General features: G+C 34.1%; 1 protein-coding gene across 1 annotated transcript in view; it reads right to left on the bottom strand.

Annotated features, from left to right (window-relative positions):
• The window catches only part of LOC141343965 (immunoglobulin kappa light chain-like), a 41,477-nt gene extending 20,313 nt beyond the window's left edge, over positions 1–21,164 (bottom strand). Inside the window, exons 1-2 of the mRNA XM_073848671.1 lie at positions 21,122–21,164; positions 20,724–21,044 (exon numbers count right to left, since the gene is read on the bottom strand). Of these exons, the coding sequence (XP_073704772.1) occupies positions 20,724–21,044; positions 21,122–21,164 (364 nt within the window). The remainder of the gene's footprint in view (positions 1–20,723; positions 21,045–21,121) is intronic.
• Between the last annotated feature and the right edge of the window lie 1,034 nt (positions 21,165–22,198).

Genomic DNA, 22,198 nt, shown 5'->3' with positions numbered 1-22,198 from the left:
ACTGGTCTAACCCCATTCCAATGTATTCTAGGTTATCAACCAGCTCTGTTTCCATGGACTGGAGAGTCCTCCGAGGTGCCCGCGGTAGATCACTGGTTCCGAGAGAGCGAGAGGGTGTGGGACTCAGCGCACGTCCATCTCCAGCGGGCAGTACGGAGGCATACGGAACACGCCAACCGTCGTAGGCTACCCAACCCAGTTTACCTCCCCGGGGACCAAGTATGGCTGTCCACTCGAGACATACGCCTCCGGCTGCCCAGCAGGAAGCTGAGTCCCCGCTACATAGGGCCCTTCACCGTGCACTCACAAATCAACCCTGTCACCTACCGTCTAAACCTACCTCCACATTACAGAATCGCTCCCTCGTTTCACGTTTCCCTACTCAAACGCCACACTGAACCCCTGTTCCCTTCCTCCACAGAATCGGAGTCACCTCCTCCTCCCGACCCGCCAGAGATCCTTGGAGATAACATCTACCAAGTCCAAGAAATCCTAGACTCCCGGCGGCGGAACGGCCAGCTCCAGTACCTAGTGGACTGGGAGGGGTTCGGACCCGAGGAGAGATCGTGGATACCCCGTGACGACATCCTGGACCCGACTCTCCTCGAGGAATTCCACCGCCAACATCCCGAACGCCCAGCTCCCAGAGGTCGTGGTCGTCCCCGTCGCCGTTCTTGGGTGCCAGGAGTCACCCGTGGAGGAGGGGGTGATGTCACACCCTCTGCACGTTCCCTCAGCCCCAATCACCACGATCCTCCACCAACCAGCCAATCACCACCACAGCACACCCGTGAACCATCACCAGAATTCTAATCACCGTCACCTGCACCAGCAATCACCACACCCTTCAAATACTTACCTCATTCACTCACTCACCGGCTGGTATCGAAGTTGCATGGATGCTTCTCTGTGGATCTTCTCCCCCTCCTGTTGTCTCTCCTGTGCTCCTCGTGGATTCTTCTGATGTTCTCCTGTGCTCCCCGTGGATTGCTCTGATGTTCTCCTGTGAAACACGTTAATCGTGTCAGAGGGAAGTGACTGTTGCTAACGCTATGATCCTTATGAACTTGAACTCACCTGTTGTGTTATGTTTGAAGATTTGACCACAGAGACATTATTCACCCGTTTGCACGTGTGTTGAACTGTGCACGTTTGTTAATAAATACCTTGAAAGATACTCACCTTCTCCCTTTGTGTGTGGTCGTGACAGTAACAATAACGGGCCCAAATACAGAAGTAGTGAGGACCCTTTAGGAATTGCTCTGTTTATTTTATCATGATTTAACTTTGGAGGAAGAGTTGTGTTTTGTATGTGGGGCCTTTAGTTTTTAGACTCGCTGTGCTGCCTGAGACCCAGCATGCACAGTAATACATTGCTGCATGCTCCTTTTTCAGCTTGGTGATTTTCAAAACAAAATGATTTGATGCTTTCTTTTCTGATTTAATGGATTCAAAACCAGCATCATTTTTTGTGGATCCATCACTAATTTCAGCATACAGAATTCTCTTTAAGGTTTCTTGATCTTTTTGCTAATACCAATGGATGTAGTCCCAGCAGCTTATGTGTAAGTGACAGTCTAATGGCTAACTTCTCCTCTGCTTTGGTCAGTGAGATTTTCTGTTGCAGTGCCACGGCTCCATCCACTACAAAAACAACAAATCACAAATCAAACCTTTTAATAGAGACTATAAACTAGGTTAGATGCATAATAATGGTTATGGATTCTGTTATTTAAAATAGTTTTATCATTTTAAATTAGTTTTTATATCTAGTTTTATAATACAGAATAAGTTATAAGGCCACACAATAAAATACTCACCTTTGCATATGAACTGAATAAACAAGAAAAAGGAAAGCACCAGAAGAGCATTCAAGACATTCATGATGGCAGAGAAAGTCCTCTTCTTTGTTTTCTCTATGATGAAGGTAGAATTAATTTCAGTGAGCAACAAACAGGAAGTTGTAAAGCTATTGAGTTTCTTACTGTCATGCTAATTGCTAAAATGAGTTACAGATTAGATGTGACATGATCTACCTCTTACGTTTACCTCAGGGGCATTTTCTCTGAGGAGGCAAGGCGAGCCTCATCAAAATAATGGATGAGGGGGGAAAATCGTAGTACAATAATATAACAACGTCAATTTTACAAAATGTAACATGAAAAGGTTTATAAATCAATCGTTGTTTTTTTTCCATTGGTAAAGTTACAGCTTCTCTCCCGCTTCCCCTTAGACAATTGCAATTTCTTGATCGCAATAGGCTATATGTCGAACGTCACCTGACCAACCCCGGAAAACAGGTCTCATTGCTTCCGCTTGTCGGAGAACGTGTTAATAACCGTAATAAATAATGGCGATGTCGACGGACTTTTAAGGTAATCAGTTAAACAAGCCAGCTGTTTATTGTGGACGTTTCATTCGATATTTATATATAAATGTTAGTGAAAATAATAAAAATTTAAAACTTTTATATATCAATCCACATATGTGATGGACATTGGTTATGATCATTTTTAGTGTCTACTTTGAATGAATCTTGAGTAAATCATGCTCATATTTAAAGAGGGATATGCAAAACGCGTGAACCGGAAGCAACGAGACCTGTTTAGCAGAAAACGGAAGCCTGTTGGGCATAACGCCTATATGATTGGATATGACTGGTTATGTTCAGCTGTGATTGGTTCATGCGATAAATCCCGCCTCTTGTGTTCAGACGCGTCCCTGAATCAACCTGAACGAACAAAATGGTGTTCACTGGAAGACTAATTAAAAAAGTAAGTAAACAACTCGCACACTTAGACACATAACCACTTTGTTACATCAAAATAAGACTTAAAATAGCATGGAAACATAATCTGTGGAAGTTTTTAGTTAGTAATTAGCTTGGTGTAATTTAAAGTAAATTTCCATGTCTGTGACCAATATTTACAGAGATTTAATTGATTACTGATGACCCGAATTATTAAAAAATAGTTAAAAGGTAACTATTAAATAGAATAGCCGAACATAAGTTTACAAACAAAATATATAGTTTAAATTGTTACTGTTTTGAGTTATTTGACTTAATGTAAAATGTTTAAAAACACAAACTTGATGAGATTCATGGCTTTAATAAATAGAATATTGATTACATTAATGTAAAAATATAAAATAGAGCTGTTTTTCCCCTTCTTTTTCTGATTTGTTGTTATTGAGACTCTTGAATTGCCTGCTGAAGTTGTACTTCATCCCTAAATATTGTTAGCAATAAGAAGGCCTGCATGTGGCATTTGCACTAAATTTCGTTAAGTATTATTCTAACCCTATATTGTTGTTTTTGCTATCTGCAAGCATATGTGCTACACAAAACCACACGATGTTGTGGTTCTTCTCAGAGACTATCTATCAGATGAGTTAATACTGTAAAAAATGTGGTTTATAACAGTTAGATTTTGGCAACGCTCCAGTTGTAGAGTAACAGTCTCTTATGGTTTATGTAAAAGATGTCAAAGTATTCTCTCACTGTGGCTGCCCTCCCAGCTCGCACAGTAATACATCCCAGCGTGGTCCTCCTTTATTTCTTTGAGTTTTATGCCATATGAATTTCCAATTTTTTCAGAGACAAAGTCGTTTGCATCTGTTGTAGCAGTCCCAGAATAGCTTATGTACAGTAGTCTTTTAAATCCTTCACCATCTTTTTTATGGTACCAGTGAACAAAACCACCAGAGCCCAAGTCTGTTACCTCACATTTAAAGGACACAGTTTTACCTTTTAGCTTAACCAAGACTTTTTGAGCTTGATGTAAACTCACACTTTCCACTCCTGCAATGAAATACATCGAAAAACATTTTTATTTTTAAATAAGTGGTATTTATTTTTTTCTTAATGTATTCATATTTTTTTTTTATTTGACCTGTTTATCCTCCTTTAAGATTTACTTACCATGGATCATTATGAGAATAAAAGTGCACAAGTTTACAAGCATCGTTAATTTGGTGACAGAGTGAGATGATATATGGTGCATAAAGTTACACTTCCAAACACTATTTTGTAAAAATCATTGCAGAAAATTATTCAGTTACTCCTTGCTGATGTCATTTCCTGAGGTGGAGCTCTAGTATGTTAGTGCTCTTTCCATATGTGGTTTGATTTGTTCTGCAATCAAGATGAATTGTTTAAAAAACAGATACCTTTCCATTACGCATGACTGATATATATGATATCTCAGGGTTATTATCAATTTATTATGAGTAATTTAGTAAAATGCAATTTATTAGAAGTAATTTAGTAACTTGCATTGAGCCTTAATGCTGTAAAAACCCCTTTTACAGCTCAATAGCACCATCCACTGTTGGAGATATGCATGTTAAACAAGCAACTGTTTAAACATCACAAATATAGCAGATTATTTGAAAGGTCTTGAAGAAAAAATAAATAAAGCGTCTTCGTTGCATTGCTTTTCAGGATGCGTGTTGGACTTATAATAGTGAAGGTGGAAACTAGGTTTATATATACATGAAAAATCAGCTACATAATAGATGTCACTTTTATATTCAGAAGAGTAAAATCTAATGTATGTCATCTAATGACAATATCCTTGAGTTAATGCACAGTATATGTGTGAATGTTTTCACTGTGGTTGTTTGAGTCCCAGCGAGCACAAAAATAAACAGCAGCGTGAATCGGTTTTGTGTTGCTCAGTTTTAGGTCATAGAGCTGTGTTCTGTCCACGGTGAAGTCGTTTGCTTGGGGATTGTTTGTATCATAAGTGAAGCTACCAACTGCATTGACATACAGAAGTCTTGATGGAGCTTCACCTTCTCTCTTTTGGTACCAATGGATATAATCCCAAGATTGCAAATTGGTCACTTTGCAGGGGAGATATGACGTTTTGCCCACTGCTTTAACCAAAATCTGTTGACCTTGTTCCAAAGTCACTTCCAAAACAGCTGCGTTGACTAAACAAAACAAAAATATATATTTTTATTTTTATAAAGGCTAATTTAAATGACTTAATTTCAAACAGTACCTACCTAGGATCTCTGAAAAGAGGACTATAAAAATGTATGCAAACATCATCCATCTAGTTGAAAAAGATGTTTGGAGTAATGCTCTGTTTTACTGTTGTATACACAGCCATGTAAGACAATCAAATACATTTGCTGATGTCATTTCCTGAGATGGAAGGCCTCCAATACTGGTCCATTTTCTTAGCAGTATCATTTCAATCGCAAACAGTTTAAGTCAAAAGTTTACATACACCTTGCAGAATCTGCTAAAATGTTAATTGTTTTACCAAAATAAGAGGGATCATACAAAATGCATGTTATTTTTTATTTAGTACTGACCTCAAAAAGATAGTTCACATAAAAGACATCCACATATAGTCCACAAAAGAAAATATTAGTTTATAAAAATGACTATGTTCAAAAGTTTACATAAAGTTCTTAACACTGTGTTGTTTCCCGAATGATCCACAGCTGTTTTATTTGTTTAGTGATAGCTGTTAATGAGTCACTCGTTTGTCCTGAACAGTCAAACTGCCTGCTGTTCTTCTGAAAAATCCTTCAGGTTCAGCAGAAGGTTTAATTGCTGTCCAATGCTTCAGAAGGAAAAACAACACATAAAGAGCCAGGTGGTGAAAACTTTTTTAATTTAACGATCAGGGTAAATTTAACTGATTTTGTCTTCTGGGAAACATGTAAGTACCTTCTGTAGTTTCTGAAGGTCAGTGCTAAAATATGATATTTAGGCAAAATAAGAAAAATGTACACATTTTCATTCTGTTCAAAAGTTTTCACCCCTGGCTCTTAGTGCATGTTTTTTTCCTTCTGGAGCATCAGTGAGTGTTTGAACCTTCTGTAATAGTTGCATATGAATCCCTCGGTTTTCCTGGATCTCAAAATCATACAGTCATTATTGGAAAGGGTTCAAAAACACAAAAATGCAGAAAAACCAAAGAATTTGTGGGACACAAAGGATTTTTCTGTTCAGGACAAACAAGGAACTCATGAAGAACTGTCACAAAACAAAACAACAACAACAAAAACAACTGTGGATCATTCAAGTTTAGGGATGCACGATATATATGGGCATAAATATCGATATTGGCCAATGTTCGTCATTTTTTTAACCTATCGGCATCGGTCCGATATCGTGTCGGCATCTGTCCGATATCGCACCATGTCTTTTGAATTACGGTTATGTCACAGTTCTCATTTTTGTTTGAACATTTTTATAGATGGGTCTTAAAATTGACTTGTTTTTTTATGTTTGCTTGGTAGAAACCTTGTTTCAGGATTTGGACATTTACATTTACATAAAAATGTGCACGAACAATCAGGATATGTGTTGGATATTTTGATTTAGCCTTTTTCTCAAATTTGAGTTTAACTGGAGTGCACAGAGCTGAAAACATGTTGCCATGAATACTGGCATGCTTGATTAGTAGTAAAAGTTGGTTAATTATGTTTTATGGTAGCCCTGTAACCTTGTTATTTGGAAATAAAATACATTCTGAAAATAAAGGAAGAAATTAACCCTCTGAGCCTCCTCATTTAGGGGTCACACTTGGCTCCCTGGCGGGCAAAAGTGACCGAAGCCTTAAAAAGTAACTTTTTTTTCTTCTTCAGGAAAATCAATTAAATACATTTTTGTTCAATAATATTTTGTGATTATTATTTAGAATTTTGAGCATTTTTTATGAATCTATGCAATATTTATACAGTTTTAATGAACGATTTTTTCCCACTAGAATTATATTTTATATTATATTTTTTAATTTAATTATGTACTTATTATTTTTCAATAAATACAACATTTCACATTAAAATAGAGTAAAAGCATTTAAAATCCATTTTTAAAGTGAAAATTGCACCATCTAGTGGCATAAAAAGATAAAAACTGTCAGTCCTTGCTTGCTGAACACTTCTTTTCAGCACAGTGGCTGATTTGTAGCTTGTACTACCAAAAGATTCTCTGAATTATCGCATTTTTTCTTATTTCCCATTCATTTCCTATGTCGGTCATTTTTGACCGCGAAGGAGCCAAGGGTGAATATTTTTTTTTTACCCTTTAACATATCCGAATCATGTCACTGATTTTTTGTGTACTCACATAGCTAATGCAACAAAAGTCACCAAGTGTCATCTCATTCTGATGAAGCTACGATTTTTAAAAATTCAAAACATACATAAAATTTTTCGGTCAAAAATGAAAAGTAAGTATGTACAAACTTTTATCATCTCAGAAACATTTTTTAAAAACACATATAGATATCGGTAAATATCGGTCACCGGCCATAACAGAAAAATTAATATCGGATATCGATATCGGCCAAAATTTTCATATCGGTTCATCCCCATTCAAGTTAGAACAGTATTAAGACGTATATGTAAACTTTTGAACAGGGTCATTTTCATACATTTAGCTATTAGTTTCTCTTGTGGACTATGTAAATATTTTATATGAAATAGCTGACCTTGTTAAAATAGCTCTTATAAGGTGAATTAGCTGTTTTATTTATCACACATGAACAATCAAACAATATTTTCACACTTTTTGCAGATTTATTTAAACCCCTTGATTGGAATTCATATTCTCTTCAGTCAAGTGTTTACCTTGATTTGTATTATTTACTTCACACATCATGTCTCGTATTTCTTTTCAAGAATGCACTGACACCTTTAAAAGTATCACCAGTATCTAGTAAATATTGTGTTTATTAGAGTTCTTACTTCTGAGACACGTTACACATTCTGAGCATTTACAATTGTACATGTTTTAATGAAATATTGACAGCAAAAAGCAACATCACAGTTAAAAGATGTTGCATATGTCTCCCTTGTTGCTGCTTTCTAGCAACAGCTTTGATGATAAAAAGATGATGTTTTTGTAATGACTTCCTCTTACAGTTAGCACTGTGTTATTGTCTTCACTCCAGAGCGCACAGTTATAAGATCCTGCATCGCTGCGCTCCAGTGTTGAGATAGTCAGTGTCACTACATCATTATTCACCGATCCAGCATATCTACTGGGTACACCGGGATCGCTTTTTCCAACTTTCGATCCAGCTTCAAAATACATTAACCTTTGGAAACTTTGATCCTTGAGTCTGTACCAGTGGAGAGCAGTGGACTTGAGCTTGGATGAATCCACTTTGCACTGGATTCGAGCAGTTCTACCACTTGCTCTGATCAATACAGGTAATGGATGCGTAGGTTGTCCATTTAAACAACCTAAAACGATAAAAGAAGCCATTAAATTGTACTAATCAGGCATCTGAAACCTTAATTAAAGCAGTGATATATTGATACATGACTTATAGACTTAGTAGGCTACGCAGCTCAAGCGTTTTCTGTTAGAATACCTAGTGAACGTTACATCGATAAAACATTAGTACTGTAATTGTTTATGACTTTATAACATAAATAAAATGTTTGCAAGATGTTGAGCCACTTGTGTGGAACAAATTAGTTTACTGAAATCACTGAATTGGCTAATTAACTAAAAATAGTTAACTAAAAATGCTAAAATCTCACCTATGAAGACTACTACCAACCCAAATGTTATCATTCCAGACAGTGCCATGTCTACGTAGCCCAGGAGCCTGTAGAGTTATGAACAACATCAGCCAATCACAAGGTAATGATGATGGCCTTGTGGTTTCCTCTATGCATGTACATCTTGTCACAACTATGACAAGAAGTTTTTTCACACCAGCTAAAACAATATTTAGGGTAAATGATGGGTGATGGGAATCAACACTCATTTTACACACATTATTTTAGCACAATTCAACCCTGGATGTAAAAACTTTCCCAAAGCGGATATCAAAGCAAACGGCTCTTGCTCAGTGGTACAGATTCAAAACAACAACAAATAAACAGCTGTATCATTCAAGTTAGAACAGTATTAATACGTGTGTGTAAACTTTTGAACGGGGTCATTTTTATACATTCAACTATTATTTTCTCTTGTGGACTATGTAAACATCTTTTATGTGAAATAGCTGTCTTATTAGGTGAATTAGCTAGTGTTTTATTTATCACACATGCACAATCCAACAATATTTTCACAATGTTTGCAGATTTTATTAAACCCCTTGATTGGAATACATACACTACCGTTCTAAAGTTTTCAGTCAGTAAGACTTGTAATAGTCTTTAAAGAAGTCTCTTATGCTCATCAAGGCTGCATTTATTTGATTAAAAATACAGAAAAAACAGTAATATTGCAAAATGTTTTTACAACATAAAATAATGTTTTTTATTTTTAACATACTTTAAAATAGAATTTATTCCTGTGATGAAAAGCTGATTTATTATTAGAATGATCAATGTTGGATAATATCAACAGTTGTGCTGCCAAATTTTTGGAACCTGTAATTTTTTTTCAAGGATTCTTTCATGAATAACAAGTTTAAAAAGTACAGTGTTTATTCAAAATATAATTTTTTTATAACAATGTAAATTATTTATTATTAACTTTTAATAAACTTTTAATCATAAACTTAATACATCCTTGGTGAATAAAAGTATTCACTTCTTAAAAAAAAGAAAAAAGAAACAATACAAATGTACTGACCCCAAACTTTTGAACAGTAGTGTATATTCTCTTCAGTCAAGTGTTTACCTTGATTTGTATTTATTTACTCATTTTACACATATTATTTCAGAGTACAATTCAACCCTGGATGTAAAAACTTTCCCAAAGCAGATATCAAAGCAAACGCCTCTTGCTCAGTTGTACGGATTCAAATGGTAAACAGGTTTTTTAAATGAAAACCTGTTCAAAAACGTTCAATATTGTGTGCTTCACGGTGTGTAGTTTTTAAAAAGTTTTACTGCTAAATTAAATCACAAAGAGTCAAGACTCTTATTTGTGCTTAATTTTGTAGTATAAAGTATATGATGCGATATTCATGCATTTGTTCAAATGCCATCATCCAGCCATCCTGTGCAACGCTTAAAGGGCCATTTAAGGATACTTTATTCATCAGTTCATGTACAGGATGTGAGTAAATCTTCTCAGTGTGGCTGCTTGAGTCCCAATAGGCGCAGAAGTAAACAGCAGCATGATTCTTCTGAGTGTTACTCAGTTTTAGATCATACAGCTTTGTTTTGTCCACTGTGAAGTCATTTGCTTGGGGATTGTTGGTATCACGAGTCACATCGCCTGCTTGGCTGATATAAAGTAGTCTTGATGGGGCTTCACCATCTTTCTTTTGGTACCAATGGATGTAGCCCTTGCCAGTCACTTTGCAAGGCAGATACACAGTTTTGCCCTCTGTCTTAAGCAAAACCTTTGGACCTTGATTGAAACTCACTCCCAGAACTGATGTGATTAAAACAAAACTCAATACATTATGAATTTAATACATTGAAATATTTTTAGAATTTACTTTTTTTATCACCTTATTATTATGAATGTCACTTACCTGGCATCTCTATGAGTAGGACAATAAAAATGTATAAATACATCATTAATCTAGTAAAATGCTTTATTGCTTGGTGTAACGCTGTCTTTGAGGTTTCACACTGCTTTTGTATGAACTTCAAAAATGGGGTGCTGATGTAATTTCCTGAAATTGGGTATAAAAGATTATCAAATTAGGCGGAGCTCTGATAAATGTCAGTACTCTTTTTACATGTGGTCTGATTTGTTCAGCATTCAGGATGAATTATTTAAAAATGTATTTAAAACTGATATATTTGATATTTTATTGTGATTTTCTTTAATTAATTTCAGTAAAATGTGACTTATTTGAAGTAATTTAGTAACTGATAGAGCTGAAAAATCCTCTTTTGCAGCTCAATAGCACCATCCATTGTTGAAGGTCTGTATGTTAAACAAGCAAGTGTTCAAATATCACAAACACTTGAGATTATTTGAAAGATATTGCAGAAAAAACAAAACAAAGCATGCCTGTTGCATTGCTCTTTGGGATGCATGTCAGACTTATAATAGTGGAGATGGAAATTGGGTTTATATGCACATGAAAAATCTGCTCTATAATAGATGTCACATTTATTTTCAGATTCAATGAATGTTGTCTAATGACAATATCCTTGAGTTAAAGTACAGTGTGCATATGAATGTTTTCACTGTGGTTGTTTGAGTCCCAGTAGGCGCAGAAGTAAACGGCAGCATGAATCGGTTTTGTGTTGCTAAGTTTTAGGTTGTAGAGCTGTGTTCTGTCCACAGTGAAGTCGTTTGCTTGGGGATTGTTAGTGTCATGAATAAAGCTGCCAACTTCACTGATATACAGAAGTCTTGATGGAGCTTCACCCTCTCTCTTTTGGTACCAGTGGATGTAATTCCAAGATTGCAAATCGGTCACTTTGCATGGGAGATATGATGTTTTGCCCACTGCTTTGACCAAAATCTGTTGACCTTGTTCCAAAGTCACTCCAAAAACAGCTGCTTTGATTAAACAAAAAAAGTTCTTATTTCTTAAAAGGACAATTTCAAAGGCTTAATTTCAAATGGTACCTACCTGGGATCTCTAAAAGAAAGACAATATGAATGTACGCAAACATCCTTCATCTAGTTGAAAAAGGTGTTTGGAGTAATGCTCTGTTTTACTGTTGTACACAGCTATGTAAGGCATTCAAATAAAGTTTGCTGATGTCATTTCCTGAGAAGGTTTCAATGCATAAGTTTTTCTCATCACATTTTAAAATTAAGTCCCTTTTGTTGATCTTAACTAATTGAGCAGCTAATTGTTTTCACACCCTTTTTACACTTTATTTTTAAAAACATATCCTGTACCTTAATATGTTGTAAAGCTTACAATATTAGCAGTGTAGTATCTCAGTTTTTTAAGGGATGGAAGGTATTTAGGCTCAAACTGTCATTTATTGTTTTGAAAAAATATGAATAACTGGATTGTAAAAACACTGTTTATGGAAATCTTCAACATTGGCCCAGTCATGTTTTTTAAAGAATTCCATCACATTTGTATTGGGTTTGATAGCATTCTAAGGTGGATTTAAAAAAAAAAAAATTTAAACAGACAAACTCCAGGATCTAAATAAAACATTCTGTACAATTAAGTGTTCATCTTTATTTTTTCTCTTCACACATCATTCACACAACCAGTCTTATAGAAGTACGGGTATATTTGTAGCAATAGACAAAAATACATTGTATGGGTCAAAATAATTTTTCGTTTATTTAAAAAAATCTTGAAAAAACATGTTCAATGAAGATATTTTGTAAATTTCCTAACGTAAATATATCAAAACTTATTTTTTGATTAATAATATGTATTGCTAAGAAATTCACTTAAACAATTTTCTCAATATTTAGATTTTTTCAGATTCCGGATTTTCAAATAGTCGTATCTTGGCAAAATATTGCCCTGTACTAACAAACCACATCAACGGACAGCTTATTTATTCAGCTTCAATTATCTATTCAGCTCAATTAAAAACAACAACCTTATGACTGGTTTAGTGGTCACAAATTTCGTTTTTATGCATGCTTTTTACTGACACCTTCATACCTTTATCTTTTCTTGTAATAAAAGTTCATATTTTGATATATTTTTTATGGCCAAAAATGTTGATTGTGGAGGAAGTGATGCCACTGACAGCTGTAATTTGAATGTAGTGAATGTTTCAAACATTTAAACACTGCATGAATAAATAAATATCCATCAATAAGTTTTTTCCCCCAATAAATTTTCATGAAATTTAGATCTCAATTGTGTCAAATGTATAATAAAAACAATTTATCTATTAAATACATTTTAGAAAAATTAAGACACTGTAGAACGTTTTTATACTTTAATGTGACCTTCATATAACAAAAATGTAATGTAACAAAATTACATTCTTTTTAAGAGCAAAGGAGACAAGAGTTTTAGTTTTTTGTCATCAGAGTTCTTTCTTCTGAGACACGAATACACTTTTGCAGCATTTAACATAATTTCTTATTGAAGACCAAAAGCAACATCACGAATAAACTATAGGCCTATGTCTGATGTCTCTTCCATGTTGTTGTTATAACCAAATGAAACCGCATTGATAATGAAAGCAGGTTTTTGTAATGATTTCCTTTTACAGCTAACACTGTGTTGTCTTCACTCCAGAGCGCGCAGTAATAGGATCCCTCATCGCTGAGCTCCGGTTTTGGGATTGTGAGAGTCAGTGTCACTGGTTTATCCTTATCCGCATCGTTCACCGATCCAGATATTTTACGGGGGGCATCTGGATCTTTTTTGGAAACTTTTGATCCAGCGTCGAAATACATTAATCGTTGGGGAACTCCCATTGGTGGAGCTTTGTACCAGTGGAGAGCTCTGGACTTAAACGTCGCTGAATCCACTTGGCATTTAATTAGAGCAGCTTTACTGCGTGTCCTAATCATCACACTGTGAAGGTGCGTAATTTGTCCATTTAAACAATCTAAAACAATGAGAGAAACCATTATAATGCGCTACGCGTGTATACACATAATGAAGCAGTTATATTTTGACATTACATTAAACTCAAGAACCTAAAAGCTCACGAACAGCAGTTGATATAGCCTGATCCCTACGCTGCTCGAGGGTTTCTTTAGAATCCGCATCGTGCATAAAACAGTAGGACTATAAACTATAGACGTATAGCACAACTAGGCACTGTTTTGTTTAAAAAATGTTTTCAAGATAGTCGCTTGTGCGAGATTAACCTCAAGAGAAAGACGTAAAATACTACGAAATAACTGGAAATGCCTTCTCAAAAGTAATTGTGACTGAGAAATTTTAAAAATAACAGAATACTAAAATCTCACCTATTAAGACTACTAACAACCCAAATGTTACCATTCCAGACACTGCCATGTTTACATCTGCCGTCCAGGAGTGTGAAGAGTTATGATATGAACGACATCAGCCAATCAGAAGGTAATGATCATGGCCTTGTGGTTTCCTGTTTGCGCATATCTCGTCGTCATCATTTCATGTCCTCACATCTGTTGAGATTACACGCTAGACACTCAAAGATCACTAATAACAGTGTGTACAATAAACATTTTATTTATTAGTTCATGTACAGGATGTGAGTAAATCTTCTCACTGTGGTCGCTTGTGTCCCAGTAGGCACAGAAGTAAATGGCAGCGTGATTCTTCTGAGTGTTACTCAGTTTTAAATCATACAGCTTTGTTTTGTCCACTGTGAAGTCATTTGCTTGGGGATTGGTGGTATCACGAGTCACACTACCTCCATGACTGATATGGAGTAGTCTTGATGGGCCTTCACCGTCTTTTATTTGGTACCAATGGATATAATTCCAAGATTGCAAATCAGTCACTTTGCAGGGCAGATACACAGTTTTGCCCTCTGTTTTAACTAAAGCCTTTTGACCTTGATCCAAACTCACTCCCAGAACTGCTGCTTTGATTACACAAACCCAAACTTCAATACATTTAAATCATTTAATTGTTATTATTATTATAAATGTCACTTACCTGGCATCTTTAATAGGAGGACAATATAAATGTATAAAAACATATTTCAATTGTTAAAAAAAAAAAAAAAAGTTTATACTAGTGCAATGTTGTCTTTCACGTTTTCACACAGCTTTTGTATGAACTTCAAAAATGGGGTGCTGATGTCATTTCCTGAAATGGAGTTACCTTAAAAACCATTTCAATTTTTTTTTTTTTACATGAGCTTACTTTGAATTATAGTCATATAAAAAAGGGATTTTTTTTTAAAGATTTGATTATGTGAGTGAAACCAATACTTAAGATTATTTTAATAAATCTTTTATGGTAGGTTGATATGAATATATAGGGAAAACAAAACAGCTGGGAAATTCAGACAAACAAAAACACAAATATGAAAAACACCCATAACCAGTTTTTTGTACAGTATTATTAACCTTGAATATAATTTTATGTTTAACATGTAGTGAGTGTGCATTTTTAATTTAGATTTACTTTTGCTAATAGCTTATAGCTAATAACTTAGTTATTTATTTTTTCACATAATGATAATTTTGAGTATCAAATTACTTTTTAGTGTCACTATATTTATGTCATATTAAACGATTTAACCCCCATTTAAAGTTTACTTAACATGGATCTTTATGAGAACAAGAGTACATCATTCATTTGGTTAAGCAAGATGATGATGTTTTACTGTACACTTTTTTTAGACTTTTTTTTGGCAAAAATCGTTACAGAAAATTGTGTAAATACACATTACTTTGCTAATGTCATTTCCTGAGATGTAGCTCTGATAAACGTCAGCGCTCTTGTTTTAAATGTGATTTGTTCAGCAATCAGAATAAAAAAAACAAACAAACAAACCAAAAAAAAGATGCATTTCTACAATACCTGACTGATATATATGATCTCACCTTAAATGTATATGATTTTCACATCCTCTTTCACAGTTCAGTAGCACCACCCACTGTTGGAGATCTGCATGTTAAACAATCAACTGTTAAAATATCACAGATATGCTCTTGGGGATGCATGTTGGACTTGTTGGAAATTGGGCTTATACATTAAACTCAAAAGTTTACATACACCTTGCAGAATCTGTAAATATTAATTATTTGACCAAAATAAGAGGGATTATAAAAAATGTATGTTATTTATTATTTAGTACTGACCTGAATAAGTTATTTCACATTAAAAAAAAGTATATATATATATATTAGGGCTGTCAAAGGATTAATCACGATTAATCGCATCCGAAATAAAAGTTTATGTTTACATACTAAATGTGTTTACTGTGTATATTTATTATGTATATATAAATACACACACATACATGTATAGATTAAAAAAAATTATGTGTATGAATAGTTATACTTGTATTTAATTTAGATTATATATAGAATTATAAATATTTTATATATAAATCTAAAATATTTTTCTTTAATAAACATGTATGTGTGTGTGTGTGTGTGTGTGTGTGTAATTATATATACATAATATATACACACAGTACACACATATAGATGATCCCATTAAAAAGTTGATACTTTATACTGTGTTGTTACCTGAATTATCAATAGCTTTGTTCTGTGTTCTTCAGAAAAATCTTTTTGGTCCCACAAATTCTTTTTTTTTTTTTTTTTTTTTTTTTTGTGTGTGTGTGTGTATTTAACCCTTTTGTGTATTTCATCCGACAATGAATGTATGACTTTGAGATCCATCTTTTCAGACTGAGGACAACTGAGGGACTCATATGCAATTATTACTGAAGGTTCAAACGCTCACTGATGCTTGAGAACAAAAATCGATGAATTAAGAGCCAGGGGTGTTAACTTTTGAACAATGAAAATGTGTATATTTTTCTTATTTTGCCTAAATATCATATTTTTTAAATTACGTACTGCCCTTCAGAAGCTACAAAAGATACTTACATCTTTCTCAGAAGACAAAATCAAAATAAGTTAAATTTACCCTGATCTTCAAATTCACCCCCAGCTCGTAATGGATTGTGTTTCCTTCTGAAGCATCAGTGAGCGTTTGAACCCTCTGTAATAGTTACATATGACTCAATCAGTTGTGTTCCAAATTCAATTCAAATGAACTTAAATAAAATGGCTGACCTGTTTGTTTTTATTTATCATAAATGCACACAATCAAACTATAATGTTTACACTTTTATAAGACTTAAATGTGCAGTGTGTAAATTTTAGCGAATTGCACATAGAGAAGGTAAGGTAGTGGACACAGGACAATTATGTTGTGGTCTGAGACAGCAGAAAGCTAGTAGTAATTTAAAGGGATAGTTTACCCAAAAATGAAAATTGGATGTTTATCTGGTTACCCTCAGAGCATTCGAGATGTAGGTGAATTTGTTTCTTCTGTAGAACACAAACAAAGATTTTTTTTTAACTCAAACCATTGCAGTCTATCAGTCATATAATGGCAGTCATTATGCACCAAATCTTTGAGAGTCAAAAAAACATACGCAAACAGAACCAAATTAAACCATGCAGCTGAGGTCTTAAGACACATAACGATCGGTCTGTGCTAGAAACTGAACAGTATTTATATCATTATTTACCTCTGATCCACCGCAACATTCAACTGTACGCGTTCACAACGTCCATTAATGTTTAAGGGCAAATCCAGTGTTATGGATGTGACATATAAATGCTTAAAGAATGAATGTGTTACCAATATACTAAACCATCTGTTTTTATTTTAATAAACCCTTGTTGATAGATTCTAAGCATCAGAAAAATATCAGTCTATGCACAAGTTTTCTAAAAAAAAAAAAAAAAAGGGAAAATAATCATGCGATATGGATTTGACAGAAAAGGACACAGTTTTTGAGAGACTACATACTTTGTAGGATTTATGTGAATTAAATGCACAAACCTGATGCAGTATACCCAACAAATAGAGAAGTGATGTCTCTTCACAGAACATATAATTTGTTACTTTGTTTTAATTTTGATGTGTCTATTTATGAGGAATATGTATGGATGTGACAAGCCTGAAAATAGCACTTACCGTAAAATCATGCACTAAAAAAAATGGTTTAAAAACTTTAAGAGAGACCTCACATGGGCTTTTGAACCACCAAATGTTGGTCAAATCTGTGCTATCAGTAGGCTATAGTGAAAACCTTTGGTAAAAACTTAATTTTTTCATGCTCAGGTTGACATTTGCATGGAATTACCCATAATAGAACTTTATTATGATCAAAATGTTGATTGTGAAGGTAGTGCACAGCCGTGGGACAGCCCTTATGAAAATTAGCCATGGTTTTACTACAAATAAAAACAATAAGCCATGGTTACTATAGTTAAACCATGGTAACCACAAATTAACCATGGGCTTGCTACACTAACCATAGTTTAACCATGGTATTTGTAGTAAAACTAAGATTATAGAAATTGTTGCCAATATGCCAAAAAACATGGTTGCTACACTTTTACTATAATAAAACCATGGTGAATTTTTGTGTTAAAAATGTTATAATAAATCACATAAAAGAGTTGTCAACATCTTTATGATTAAAAGTTTTGTAAATGCTAATTTAAATGTAAAATGATTAAGATGAAAATGATTTAATAATTTAAAATTAAGACTGAGATATGGAACTGTGACATGTAAAAGAAAAATAAAATCTATAGGGCTACATAAAAAACAAAAACTAAGACATATTAGAAAAAACTTGCATTGAAATAAAATCAGTCAAGTACAGCTAGCAAACATTGTGTTAAGCATTCTTTCTTCTAAGACAACACACCTTTTTAATGAAATACTGACGACAAAATGCAACATCACAAAAAAATGTGTTTAATGTCGCCTCCTTGCTGCTGTTCCAAATAAAACCGCATCGCTGATAAAAGCAGGTTTTTGTAATGATTTCCTCTTACAGTTAACACTGTGTTGTCTCCACTCCAGAGCGCACAGTAATAAGATCCTGCATCTTCGGACTCCACTTTTGAGATAGTCAGTGTCACTTCATTATCCTTCATTGATCCAGAAATTCGACGGGGGACATTGGTGTCTTTTTGGGGCTTTGTCGAACCAGCTTCAAAATACATTAATCGTTGGAGAGCTCCGTTTGGTGGAGCTCTGTACACGTGGACAACGCTGGCTGAATCCACTTTGCATTTAATTAGCACAACTTTACTTTTTGGCCTAATCATCACAGGTTCAGGATGTGTAATTTGTCCATTTAAACAATCTAAAATTATAAGAAAAACAATTCAAATGCACTATGTACACACAACGAAGCACATATCGCCTACATTTTGGCTTTACATTAAACACAGTTTAAACACTGTTAGAATCCATATTGTTAAACTATTTGTACATAGCACAAGTCCTATACAACAATGACTATTGTGTTTAAAATGTTTTCAATATAGCTGACAAGTCGCTTGTGCGAGACAAACCTCAAGCGAAAAACTGAAAATACCACAAAATAACTGAAAATGCCTTTTCTTTAAAGTCAAATATCTCTGAATAATAGTAACTGTGACTTACAGAAATGTTAACAATTATAACTGGATACTAAAATCTCACCTGTTAGGACTACTAACAGCCCAAATGTTACCATTCCAGGCAGTGCCATGTCTACATCTGTCGTCCAAGACTCGAAAGAATTATGAATGACATCAGCCAATCAGAAGGTAAAGATAATGGCCTTGTGGTTTCCTCTTTGCTCATATCTCGTCATTACTAGCATAAGAAGGTTTTTCACACAAACTAGACCAATCTTTATAAATGATGGGTGAAGGGAATCAATATTTATTTGAAACCTGTAATTTTACAGCACAATATAGGAGTTATAGAGCATATTTATTTATTTTTGCTGAAGTGGTTAACAACACACGCTTTTAAAATTTACAATGCGTGGTTTGGAAAAACTAATTTGTGCTTTGTATTTAAGATAAACCGTAAAATCTGTTTCATATGATTCTATTTATACCAGGGTTGCCAGGTTTTCACAACAAAACCTGCCTAATTGTTACTCAAAACTAGCCCAATTGTGTCTTGGTGGCTAAAATACACATTTCCTAGTGAGGTTCCCCTGGTAAAATTTGCATTTCAGGGCAACTTGGCAACACTAATTTATTCATTTATTCTGTTTGTTTAGTAATCCAGCTTTTGTATCTTTTGCAATGCCTTTCAAATTATTTAAACACTGCTATGCGACTTGAATTTATTTTTACCAGTGTTATATTAGTATCACTGATGTTTTTATTTTGTGTTGTACTTAAAGCGTTATTCATTTTGATGTGTTAGTTCTATAGTTTTTTTTATTATTATTGTTTTTCAGCTTTAGTTTTAGTTATTTTACATCAAGTTCAACTAAATGCAACTAGCTGAAATTAATTCTCTAAATGTGACCCTGGACCACAAAACCAGTCATAAGGTTAAATTTTACAAAACTGAGATGTATGCATCATATGAAAGTTCAATAAATAAGCTTTCTATTGATGTATGGTTTGTTAGGATAGGACAATATTTGGCCGAGATACATCTATTTGAAGATCTGGAATCTGAGGGTGCAAAAAAATCAAAATACTGAGAAAATCACCTTTAAAGTTCTCCAAATTAAGTTCTTAACAATGCATATTACTAATCAAAAATTACATTTTGATATATTTATAGTAGGAATTTTACAAAAAATCTTCATGGAACATGATCTTTACTCAATTTCCTAATGATTTTTGGCATAAAAGAAAAATCAATAATTTTGACCCATACAATGTATTTTTGGCTATTGCTACAAATATACCCCAGCGACTTAAGACCAGGGTCACAAATAAAGTCTTTGTTTTTCAGATTGCATTTTATTTCAGTTAATGTTTATTTTTCAAGTACTTACAGTATCAAAACGTTTATTTTTATGGCTTTAGTTTTTGGTTAACTGTCTGTAACCCTAACAAGAAAGAGTGATATTTCAAGCAAGCGCTTTATTAAACTGAACATTACAAAATTATAATCCATTCCCTAGACAAATAACAATGACAATTTTTTTAAACTGTTGAGATACACATTACAATCAAGATACACTTAACATACTCCAGAATCACAAATATAAATACAGTATGAACAAGTGACCTTGTACATTCATAATGTGTCCATGAACACCAAAGCAAACATCAAATTCAGATCCAAACAGATCTAAATACCATCATTCAGCCAGCCTGTACATATACACAAGTCAAAATAAGAACTTGACAATTTAAGTATAGAAATATTGTATTCATTAATAACATTACCATTGTAGTTCATGTAGAGGATGTGAGTAAATCTTCTCACTGTGGCTGCCGCTTGTGTCCCAGTAGGCACAGAAGTAAACAGCAGCATGACTCTCCTGAATGTTACTCAGTTTTAGATCATAAAGCTTTGTTCTGTCCACTGTGAAGTCATTTGCTTGGGGATTGTTGGTATCACGAGTGAAACTACCTGCTTCACTGATATAAAGTAGTCTCGATGGGGCTTCACCGTCTTTTATTTGGTACCAGTGGATATAGTCTGATGAGCCCAGACCAGTCGCCTTGCAGGGCAGATACACAGTTTTGCCCTTTGCCTTAACCAAAACTTTCGGACCTTGATCCACACTTACTCCTAGAACTGCTGCTTTAAACAAAACAAAAGCAAACTTCAATACATTTAAATCATTTGTTATTTGTTATTTTATTATAAATGTCACTTACCTGGCATCACTAAGAGGAGGATAATATAAATGTATAAAAACATCATTCATCTGGTGAAAAAGGTTTTTGCTTAGTCTAATGCCTTTGAAGTTTTCACACTGCTTTTGTACGAACTTCAAAAATGGGGTGCTGATGTCATTTCCTGAAATTAAGTTACCTTAGAAACCATTTAAAAAAAGTTTACATGAGCCTTTTACACTAACCAAATTTCAAATTGAAGTATAGGAATATAAAAAACGCAGTTTATGTTACATTAGCCACATATCTATCTCACATTTGCCTGAGAGATGCACCTTTTTAAATTGATACTAATACTTTTTACTTAATACTATTTTATAGTGAGGTTGATATGAATGTGTAGAAAAAACAAAAATGGGAAACACACACACACAAATACAGATGTTTTGTACAAGCCAGTATTATTAACCAAATGTGACCCTGGACCACAAAATCAGTCTTGAGTAACATGGGTAAATTGGTAGCAATAGCCAAAAATACACTGTATGGGTCAAAATTATCGATTTTTCTTTTTTTGCCAAAAGTCATTAGGATATTAAGTAAAGATCATGTTCCATGAAGATATTTGGTAAATTTCCTACTGTAAATATCTAAAAACTTTGTTTTTGTTTAGTAATATCCATTGCTAAGAACTTCATTTGGACAACTTTGAAGGCGATTTTCTCAATATTTAGATTTTTTTAGCACACTCAGATTCCAGATTTTCAAATAGTTGTATCTTGGTCAAATATTATCCTATCCCAACAAACCATACATCAATAAAATGCTTATTAATTTATTATTTTTAGATGCATCTTAAATAAAAAAAAAAACACTTATCACTAGTTTTGTGGTCCAGGGTCACAAATGGTTCTTTGTGATAGAATTTAGGTAGTCAACACATTCTCAACAGGTAAATGATTTAATTATTTAATTTAAATGTGGTTTTACTATAAAATTGTAACTTGTTTCCAAACAAACATGTTCTTTACTCATGTACTCACTCATTTTTGGTCACATGAATGCGAGCAGCTCTGTTCAGCTGAGGATACTTCTCTACTCTTGTTCATAACAGGGATA

Source organism: Garra rufa, chromosome 10 (genome assembly GCF_049309525.1).
Source record: "Garra rufa chromosome 10, GarRuf1.0, whole genome shotgun sequence".
NCBI classification, from domain to species: Eukaryota; Metazoa; Chordata; class Actinopteri; order Cypriniformes; family Cyprinidae; genus Garra; species Garra rufa.
The sequence above is the reverse complement of the archived record's forward strand: the minus strand, read 5'-3'. Positions and strand labels throughout refer to the sequence as shown.